Source organism: Canis lupus, chromosome 16 (assembly GCF_048164855.1).
Source record: "Canis lupus baileyi chromosome 16, mCanLup2.hap1, whole genome shotgun sequence".
NCBI lineage: Eukaryota > Metazoa > Chordata > Mammalia > Carnivora > Canidae > Canis > Canis lupus.
The window spans coordinates 18,725,168-18,736,499 of NC_132853.1; the positions used below are offsets into that span (position 1 = coordinate 18,725,168).

Here is an 11,332-nt window from a genome sequence, read left to right on the forward strand (position 1 = left end):
CTCTCCCAGTACCAGTGGTCTCTTCAGCTGGACACTCCAACTTCAGGGTCCAGCTTTAGTTTGTGCCTCCACGCTATCACCTCCCACCCTCTCCACTACACTTAACTTTCAGCAACTCCAGCCCTATAGTCTCTTGCATCTGAGTCCATCCATCTAGAATGTTCTTCCCCATTAGCTCTCATTCTTAAAACTCAGTTCAGGTATTACCTCTTCTAGAAAGCATTCATACCTTCCAGAGAAATCTCTCCTTTATGTTCTCATAATATCCAGGGAATATCTCTATTGAATCATATCTACTACTATGTACCTGCTACTATTGCATTGATGGCAAATGGATAATAATTATCCCACTACAAGTCTCTTTCTCTTTCCTGCACCAGATTATATCTTTCTTAAATTCCCTCTCAAAAAAAAAAAAAAAAAAAAAAAATTCCCTCTCATCTAGCACAGGGCCTGGAAATAATCAATAACCAATAAATAAGTATTGTTAAAGAACAAGTGAAAATATATCCTTATATTTTTATTTTAAAATTAGTTTAACTCCAGATCAAGACTCCCTGAAAGCAGGGATATATTATTTTGCATACTGTTTACTTAACTATAAGCTACTTTAGGGCAATTATCATGACTTAAACATCTTTATATGCCAGTACAAGTACAGAACAGGTAATAACAAAAGCTTGACAGAGTTTGTAAAATTATTTATAGAACTAAATATCCTCATTAGTGCATACAATAGTGCTGGACTATAGCAGGTTGAAAATAAAAATACACTGACTAGTGAGTTCTAACAACATCAAAACCTTCTTCTGTCTGATAGTAGATATGATTCAATCAGCCAAAGCAATTCAAAACACAGGTATGAAGCTAGGTGTAAAGACTGCCAATCATAATCAATGACAGATATCACTATACACACTCCCTCTACTCACACCATTATAATTAACTGTTAAAGTGCAACTCAACATTTTTTCCTTAGTTTCCTTTTCCTAATTCCAGAGTACTAGAATTCTTTCTAATGTCTCTTAGCTAGGTACCTTAGAACTACCACCTAAGTCTATGAGGACATGTCACAGGCTTATTGACAGTATTACAACTGTTGCCTCAGGCACTCTCTGTGTTACCCCTAAGCAACAATTGGATCAAACTGACAAGCTATATTAGATGACCTAATCAACAAATAATTCACTGGAGTATTATGGATGCACATGGATTCATAAATAAAACCCAAATAGAACTTTATAATGAAAGAGCTTCTACCCAATGACTTCTGTTTGGCTGGATGACAAATGGAAAAGTTACTTTGGCCTTGACAATTTCCATCAAAGAAATCAGATTGGCATAAGAAAGAAACATACATTACATAAACAGTTGATTCTTGAACTGCTAAGCCATCACCAAATCTAATAAAAATCACCAAGAATAGTCATTCTACAATACAGAAGTCAGTGAAAACTCTAATATGCCAAGTTGTGAAGATAATGAAATATTCCAATACTCCTATTAGAGGACAGCCTTAATATCATGAAATAACATTTCTATAATTGCTCATGCTTTGAGGGTAAAGCCCCAGAAACCTTAGAACTTACATTCAAACATATATTCAGTTAATACATTTTGCAAATATTCTTCTACTAGCAAACATTTAAAAGGTAACATTATCTGCTCCCATCTTTTTTTCAGGACATGCACCAGCGGTACTAAGTAATGACTAAAAAAAGTTGCATGTAATTTTGAGGGATGTTGTCGTTTTAGCTTGTCTGAAAAGGCAATTCTTTCTAAAATGTTTTTTCTTAATAAAAAATATTTATCTTCTTTCCTTCTAATAATCAATAGTATGACATAAAACTTCTGCCCAAGAATAAAGAGTTTCTTTTGTTGTATTGTGAATGAGTTCTTTTGCTGTATTGTGATTTTATTTTTATTTTTTAAAAATTTTACTTATTTATTTGAAAGAGAGAGAAAGAGCAAGCACGAGCAGGGGGAAGGGAGAGAGGTAGAAGCAGGCTTCCCAGGGGAAAGGGAGAGAGGTAGAAGCAGGCTTCCCGTTGAGCAGGGAGCCCTACACTGGCTTGATCCCAGGACCCTGAGATCATGACCTGAATAGACGCTTAACCCATTGAGCCACCCAGGCACCTCTATTTTTGGTTTTTTAATATAATTTGGAAAAATTTTGTCAGGAGCCTAAGTACAAAATGACTTCCAATGTTAAAGGCTATGGAGTTTGTATCACCAAGAAACCAGTTCAATATCATTAGATTGTGTTACTTTTATTCTCTCTCTTTGCCTTCTCTACTTTATGACCATGAACCTGCAGTTTCTAAAAGTCTGTCTGTAGTTAAAATTAACAATATAGATTTCCACATTTCCAGTTTCACACGGATGCTTTGTTATGTCTAGAAGAGCAACCGTTTCCTTTTTATGGTGCAGGCTCTGCCGTCTTCAAAGCTCTTCTCACAAAGCAGCACCCCCATCGCCCCGCCCCAAGAATCCAGCTGTGGCAGTTAATCTTGGCTGATAGAGAAACTTCTCAAAACTACAAATTCTTAACCTGTAAAACATAGTTAATAGAATATACTCCAGTATACTACTCTTTCTGATGCAACTAACTCTAGGATTTTCCCCAAACATATCCCAAAAGCATTCTCCATTTTTCCAAATTAAAATCAGCTATTTGAGGAGGAAAAGGTCCAGCGAAAACATTAGAAAAAAAATGATGCCTCTAATTTTCACAAGATGAGCAAGCTAGATGATATCTGCCACGCATGAGGATTTACACTGAATAATTTTTCATTAAATCACACATATTTCCCCCACCTCACTGGGATCTTCTTTAGCAATTCTCACTCTTTCATCCAAACACAAGTAAACGAGTTTTCACTAAAGCTGAACTTTGATGATAAGGATGTCCTTCATTTGTTACATTCTGAGAAGAAAAAGTTAATTTCCTTCCCACTATGTAAATCCACAACACTTTCTAAAACTGTGTAGATGAACTGACTAGAACACCTGCCAAGTCCATATAAACATGTATTTTATATATTTTAATGTTTGTTTTTAATTATTAATAGCAGATATATAGCACACAGCATAACTAAGGGGGCACTTTACGGTATTAGAAGTCATGCCTCCAAAAACAGTCTGCAGGTTGTTGGTTTCACCTGATAAATCTGGCCATACATGAAGCCACTTCTGCATACATTAACACAACAGGTTTTTTCTATCAACAATAACTACAATAAAAACAGCTAACATTTATTGAATGTTTATTATATGCTAGACAGTATAATCATTGGTTTACAAGGATTACCTCATTTAATCCTCATACCAATCCTAGGAGAGGTGCTGTTATCATCCTCATTTTACAATGAGGAATGGAGAGGTTAAACAATTTATTAAGCTGACTCAACTAGTAAGTAACTAAAGTATCACTACAGTGATACTTAGGTTTTGAGACACTGACATAAAAGTAATGGGCTAAAGGTATTAGAATAATAAAATTCAAAGTTCTCCAACTTTACTTGGAATACAAAGGCAACAGATCAAATGAATCCCAGGATCTTTGATCTTTCAATTAATCAGATAAATTAAAAACCAAAACACTAATATTCTAAGTAGAAGCTTTTCCCAGATTCATTATCAAGGTGGCATTATGTGCCATTAATCCAATCAATATTTCAGATTGTCCATGTCAAAACTGCCTGAGTTTATTAGCAGGCCTCAAACCTCTCTCGTGTGGTCAACTTCCTCCAACTTTAAAAAATATGCACTTCATGAGCCCCTGGAAGCCTTATACTGTATTATTCTTTGTCCCAAGATTGTCACATTTTTAAGCACTGCATATTCACTTTCCTCTGGCAAATGTGAACTACGAACAAATAGAGATTGATATTATCCTCACCAAATGACTGAGGTTTCTGTTTGTGGGTTGTTTTATGTTTTGGTTTTGCAATATGAAAATGTCCATATGGGCATTTGAAGCCTTGGCATCTGATAAAGAAGGCTCAAATTATATATGATGCTTTGATAACCCATGAACAATATTCTATCACTGGAATGAATGTATCTCAGGCTACCCCATGATCATATTTACCAGGTAAACCAGAACCCTTACTTTGAGATAAAGCACAGCAGACAGTTGTTAATGAAACCTTAATTGAACTGTCAAAGCACCATCTTTACCAGCAAGCTAATAGGTAATTCACTACTTTTACACAACTGTCCAATATTGATAAGTTATTCCACTAGTTAAATGCAGCAGAGAGATAAATCAAGGCTGATCAACTAAATTGTTTAATGATAAATCTGACTGGTAAAATGCTATACCACTTCTACAAATATCTCTCCGTGTCTACACAGAGAAAAAACAGTATCTCTCAAAATTACATGCAATGTTTTCAGCCATCAGTTAGTAATTATGGGTGCATGTCCAGAAACAGACATGAGAGTAAATACAGTTTCCTTTTGTGCAGTATGCCAAAAGAAAAATACCTGCAAAATGCATTAAATAAATACAAGAATCTAAGTGAATCTTATGATGCCCAAGTAGTCATATGTTTTAATCGAATGATGTATCACTGGGAAAATATTTTTATGTCCCATTTTAATCATTTTAGAAAATAGTTTCAGGTTCATTAGTAGGTGTTCTCTAAATTAAAAAAAAATTCTGGTTCAGCTAGTTAAAACGTAAAAAACCTCACTAATATCTTTAGCTTGGATTTTAGAACACTAGTGCAATTCAGTCTGGTTTTGGTATTCAAATCTCTAGTTTTAACAGGTCATATAGCAGTTAAATTCCAAATATAATAAGCAATTCAGACAGCAAGTCATCAATATGTAAATATAAAAATAGAAAAGCATTTGCATACTAAAACACACACCTGGAACTCTTCCTTTTTTTCATACTGAATTGTACTTCACCTGTAACAACTGATTAAAAACACTCAATGCAGCTAACCAGAAAAACTTGGTTAAAGAAAAAAGAACAGCCTGACCAGATCAAGTCATCAAGCAGCAAGGAGTCCACAGCATTGTGCTAAGTGCTGGGGAGAAAAAGGTGTACTCTGGTAACACAGTCCATACCCTCAAGTGGCTTACAAATATGTAGTCAGACAAAGCAAACCCAAAACAACTAGCGTACAACGGAAGATGGTATACAGAAGGAAGTACACTTGAAGTACAAGGAATGAACTCTGATGGGGTCATCAATTAAAGAATCTAGAAGGGGTCAATCAATTAAAGAATCTAGAATGGATTTAAGTCAAAAAATCTTTTCCTTTAGCACTGACTTGAAGTGAAAACTTCTACAAGTCATATCACCATTTGAGAGAAATGTAGAACAGTTTTACAATATAGTCAGGAGTGCTGCAATCCACCTCCCCTTCAGTAGTTCTAGTTCTTAGTGTAGTATGTAAAGCACTAAAATGAGAGAGGGCATCCAGGTCTAAGAAAATCCAAACAAATTCTAAGTAGATGACAAAATTTAAAGCAAGGAACAACCTTTTTCCTGTCCACACCCACTAAGTAAGCCCCAAGCCTTGAAATCCTCAAGGGTTAGGCAGGAATGGAAGTTCACAGTGCAATCCCTGGGGACAGGATATGGAAGAGACGAAGGCAGGAACAGACAGGTCCCTGAGCGGAGTGACTGAAGAGGCACCATTATCAGCTACACTCTTTCCCACCAGGAATCCCATACACCTTAGAGGGAGCACTGCAGCAGCAACCTCCTTGGAGAGCTAGCCGAGAAAACACTAGAGCCGACTAGTTTAAAAAAAACAAAAAAACAAAAAAACAGATCACTTTGTAGCTTAGATAATAATATATGAAATATAAAGATGTCCAGATAGAATGCAAACATGACACTTACATCAATTATAGCCTGAAAAACAATGACAAAAGGAGACATTTACCAGGCTAGTTCCAAAGAATTCATTTTCCTGTGGTGATAGGGGCTTTTCTAGACATTAACAAGAATCTATTTTTGAATGCACTGAAAACATCAATTCATTTGTCCACACCAGAATACTTAACCCTTGAAAAAAAAATTCAGTTCATTCTAGTTGTTTTAGCAACAGGACCTAGGATGATAAATTCATTCTATTATAAACTACTAATCTTCCTAAGAAAAGCAAATAGACAAAATGTGGCATTTAAGAAGTGCTCAGACTTTTTAAAATACCCTAGCACTAGCAAAAGTGGAGCAGTTTCATATATTTAAAAAGTATACTACTATAGTAACCAACCAAGGGATAACAGCAACCTAAGAGGCACTAAATAACATTATATGACACTAAAACATTACACTGAATGTGGGCCATGGCATAGCTACAGTCTACTGACCTCATTTGTGGTACTCATGTGTGATGCTATATTTAATGCATTCTTATCAAAAAGCTAAAGCTACATACTTCCCAACTGTAGCTTTATGGTTTAAAATAAACCACTTAAGCAACGACTTAACTGGTTCAAGTATGAACCCTATCTTCCTTCTGGAGATCAGGATCACAAATTAAGGAATGAAAAGGCAAAAAAGGAGAGCAAAGTAGCTATGAAGAGTATGACCCAATGACAAGACTATTGTTAAGGACTCGAGTTTGGGTCATCCGTGACATGACATCTGCTGCAATTAGGCAACTGACTCAAACTAAATCAAACCTAAGAGATGACCAAGGTCTGTATGAATACACGTTTCATACATCCATCTATTGGTCCTACATTTGGTGGCTTGCTGAGGTTCTAAACAAAAAGTTTGGTAGACAGCAAACGTGTGTGAGTCGTCTGAGGGTGTTCTACCAAAATGGTCCAGGCCTCAAAAGCATAAACCCAGCCAGCCAACACACTGGGCCTGGGCCTCTCTGGGTGAGGGTGGCTTCCTCCAGTTGAGTTGCTCCACTTGGGTCAACATGGAGAACGCATGACAGATGACTCGCCCAATCACAACCGTGAGAAGAAATCAGGAGAAGTTGTGTTCTTCTTTTGATACTCACCAGACAACACCAAAGGCTCCATATCCAATAGGTCTATCCGGCTCAATATCCAGCTGCTGTTGTGGATGATGCGAGTGTTGATGGTGGTGCGCCTTAACTGTAGCAGCTGCGGCAGCCTGTACCTGAGCTGGGGCTGCTGCAGCTGGTCCAGGAGCCTGACCCGGTGCGGGTGATGGGAAATATGGCTGTTGTTGCCCAGGGTTTAACATGGCTGCAGCTGCGGCCGCTGCTGCGGCTGCGGCAGCTGCCGAAGAGGTATGCTGCTGTACGGGGTGTACAGCCGCAGCCGACCCCGGATGAAGATGGTGTTGAGGGTGGTGGTGGTGGTGAAGGTGAGGAGGAGGGAGGTGTGGAAGGTGGTGGTGATGGTGGTGGTGGTGACCTGCTGCTGCTGCAGATGTACCGCCATTATAAGCCGCCATCATTTTTGCGTTGGCTCTTGCGCCACAAAGAGACATTCAAAAAAATGCCCTTTGATTGGAAAGCAAACTGGGTCAAGCTGTCATTTGGCCATTTAAAAATGAAGAAAAACCACTCACTCCACCTCAAAAAACATGGAGCGGAACTGGCTTTATGTCTTCATCAGTCAATCCAAACAAGTTAGAGGATCTTGGTGTTTGGTTTTGGGGTGAGCGTGTGTAGAAGGGTGTGGATTGCCAAAAAAAAAAAAAAAAAAGAAAAAAAAAGAAAAGAAAAACAGAAAAAAGAAAAAAAGAAAGAAAAGGAAAAAGAAAAAGAAAAGGGAAAAGGAAAAAGGGACCCCTTCCCCCCAGGTTTCCTGCCACAAGTGGGTACTAAAACTCCATCCTTAATTGGGGGGAGGTTCCAACTTTGAATGTGGGAATAAAGGCCAAACCTCCCGACCCCCTGAACTCCACACACGAAAAGGATCAGGTAACACGCCACCCTTGGAATCTTGTAAGAGGGTTGACTCATCTACCCCTTCCATTCCCACATCCTTTTCTAAACACCTACCACCTCCTCAAAAACACAACTGAAAAGAATTCCAACCACCCCAAAAAGGTGGGGGGAAATTTTCAGGGAAACCAGCTTCCCCCCCCTCGGATTCTCGGGCCTTCCTACATCTCCCCCTACTCCTAGTCGGGCTGACCTGATTGGAGGGGGGCACTAAACTTTCCAGAACAGAGAAGAGCCAGGGAAGGAGGCGGGAGGGATAGGGTGAGCAGAGGAGGCGACAGGGCAGGACGGAGAGGAGAAAGAGAACCGGGGCAAAGTGAAGGTAAGGAGGTGCAGGGAGGAATGAAAGAGAGGTGGGCAGCACTCGGACGCCCAGACGGGGAACCGCCCCGGGAGGAGGTTAGGGTCCCGGGGCCGAAGAATAGGAGCCCCGGGAGGCGGGCGGGGTGCAGTCGGAAGCGGGCTGACTCCTGCCCCCGCCGCTGGCTGCTGAGCCCTTCTGCTGAGGAGGGTTGGGGGGGAGAGCGGGTGGGTCCCCCCGCGCGACGGCCCCCGCAGGGCTCAAGGCTGCTCCGTCTCCCCCCCTCCCCCCCACCCGGCTTCCCGTCCCCGCGGCCGCTTTCTCCTCAGTCGCTGCCGGCCGCTTTCTCCTCAGCCGCCGCCTCCTCAGCCGCCGGTGCCGCCGCGGCCGGACTCACCTCCCCTAGCAAAGCCGGATAGAGCGGAGCCAGCGGCGGACACGCGCAACCAGCCACCGAGGCCCCGCCCCCGCCTCACACTGACCGGCTGCCCTAGCCAATCCACGCCCACCTGTCTGCGTCTGCCTCCAATCCTGAGCCCGGAGCTTCAGACAGGCGCACTGCTCGGCCAGTGGCAACAAGGTGTGGGTCTCCTGGGGAAATCCCGCCCCCGACCCGGGATGGGCAGATAGAAAGACCAATCAAAAGGCAGAGTTGGGCCTGACCGACAAGACTGAAAGCGAATTAAAACCCAAAGATCTCCGTGACATTTTCTTTCGCCTCTCTCCTCTTTTCTTTTTCTTCTTTTATTTTTTTTGGCAGGAGCAGGAAGCTGCGTGCTAATCCCGCCCGCAAAAGCTGGAAGAGAGGGTGGAATAAAAGAACCAATCATGAACCGGGGACCAAGAACAGAGGCAACCAATCCTTGGCTTGAAGACGAAGTGGGATGGGACTGGGGCCAGATAGACACTTGACTTGACAAATGGAAAAAAGATTGATCTCGGTCCCACCCTCCAGGTCTCCTATAGGTCAAGATTGTGGAGAATTCGCTGTCGTATCAGCGACGACCTCTTCGGGGGTGGGGCCAAGTGAAAGGGGTGTGGTCTAAAGAGAGGTAGGCGGGACTTCGAGGAAGAAGGCGGAGTCCCAATGTCGCTGGTCCATTGATAAGAGCCATGTCCTATCCGTTTCTAAGTCATCAAGTGTGGAGAAGAAATAGAGAAAGCAAAAAGGGATGTCAAACTTCAGAAACTCAGTTCCAAGGTTACCCAACAAGACAATCACAGAAGAAACTCAGTAGACTCCTAGTTCACAGCCTATGGCTGGTCCTCCATGGCTAATCCTCATCTTGGCAAAAAGAGGTGCGGTCTCCAGCATTCACCACTACACTCTCAAGGGGCGAGAAGGCTCTCGATGCCAATTAAAGCAACAAAGATGATAAACTTAACCACGGAGATCGTAATTTTCTCTTGCATGTTTCGTTACTGAAATCTCACTGAAATAGCATCTTCCACTATCACATAACCTCACTTACTTGAACTTTATTTTAAAATACCAAATGATAAGCTCACGTAATGTTATCCTTAGGAAAACTTCACTCAGAACTCTGGAGATCATCTTTGATGTCTGTCTGCCCACTCCTTCCCTTCTAATCAATCGTCAAGTCTTGGACATTTTAAACCACTTCTAAACACCCTCCTTCCTCCCTAGTTACCACAATATTACCCTAATTTATGTCACTACCATCTTTAGCACATCTCCCTGCCTGAAGGCTAACACACCTCTATTCCATCCTCCACTGGGAGTATAGCAACCTTTTAAAAACACAAGTCTGATCGTGTGGACTTTTGAAAAAAGTCAATAATAGATCCGCTTGATCTGTTTCTCATATTGCTCAATGACCTTATCTATCACCTCCACCCTCTATACTTCATACATTCTGAACTTTCAGTTCCACAAATGGTTTGTGGCTTCCAGGCCTTCATGCTTATCTTTGGCACCAAACACTCCCTATCCACTCCTCTAATTTATCGTTCAGATGAATTTTACCTTTCACGTAAATTTTATCTTTTTTTTTCTGGAAAATTTTTCCTAATTCTGTTGTAGAGTATGTATCTCTGTTATGTATTTCCATTGCACTGCCTCTCTCATAGCGCTGAGAACTCTATATTTTAATTGTTTACTGAGTTTGACCAGGATCTAAAACGTATCTGCCACATGGGACGCCTAACTGGCTCAGCAGTAGAGTGTCTGCCTTTGGCTCAGGGCATGATCCCCTCCGGGGATCGAGTCCCCCATCCGGCTTCCTGCATGGAGCCTGCTTCTCCCTCTGCCTGTGTCTGTACCTCTCTCTCTGTCTCTTATGAATAAATAAACAGAAAATAAGTAAATTAATTAATTAATTAATTAAAAAAACTTATCTGTCGCACTCTATGTTGTATTCCCAGTTCCTGGGGCAGTGTCTAAAAGGTGGAGATACTTAATAAGGAGCTGCATGAGTTATTGAGTGCAGGAGAGGTAGATACCAATCCAAGCTCTGCCGTTTATTAGTTCTGGGACTTAAGCCCTTTAAATATAACCTTCCTCAGTCTCAGTTGCCTCCACTTAAAATGGAGATAATAAAGTGTGCCTCATCAAGTTGAGTTGAGGATTAAATGAGGTAATGTATTCAAAAGTTCTTGAAGTAGTAAAAGTTCAAAATATGTTAATTTTATTTCCTAACCTCCATCTTCACATGATATCTAAGATGTGCTTCCAGTTTCCCCATGCATATCAGTGTCCTCCAAAGTATAGTTTCTTAGAAGCTTATTAGAAATGCAAAGTCTCAGGTTTTACCCCAGATCTACTGAATCAGAGTCTCATGGGCAGGAATCTGTTTAATAAGCCCTCCAGGGGATTTTTACACACACTAAAATTTGAAAAGCATTGGCCTAGAATAAAAGGGCTGAGTCTTAAACTTTGTTTACTTTTCAGCACCTAGAAAGTACTCAATACATGTGAAATAAGGAAATAGATTCAATCTACCAGAAATGATTGTGTGATAGGAACTGTTTATTCCTGCCACAAACATTTATTGAGCACCAACTATATCTAGGCATGATGCTAGGTTCAACAATAGGGGAGGTAAGATACCTGACCTAACAGAGTCTCTACCATTAAGGAGCTCTAAGTCTGATTCAGGGGTTCCCA

At 40.9% G+C, this 11,332-nt stretch overlaps 1 protein-coding gene across 1 annotated transcript in view; it reads right to left on the reverse strand.

Moving 5' to 3' along the window:
* Window positions 1-8,653, reverse strand: part of NLK (nemo like kinase) — a 158,753-nt gene extending 150,100 nt beyond the window's left edge. The window contains exon 1 of the mRNA XM_072779365.1: window positions 6,987-8,653. Coding sequence (XP_072635466.1) covers window positions 6,987-7,444 — 458 coding nt within the window. The 5' untranslated portion in view covers window positions 7,445-8,653. The remainder of the gene's footprint in view (window positions 1-6,986) is intronic.
* Between the last annotated feature and the right edge of the window lie 2,679 nt (window positions 8,654-11,332).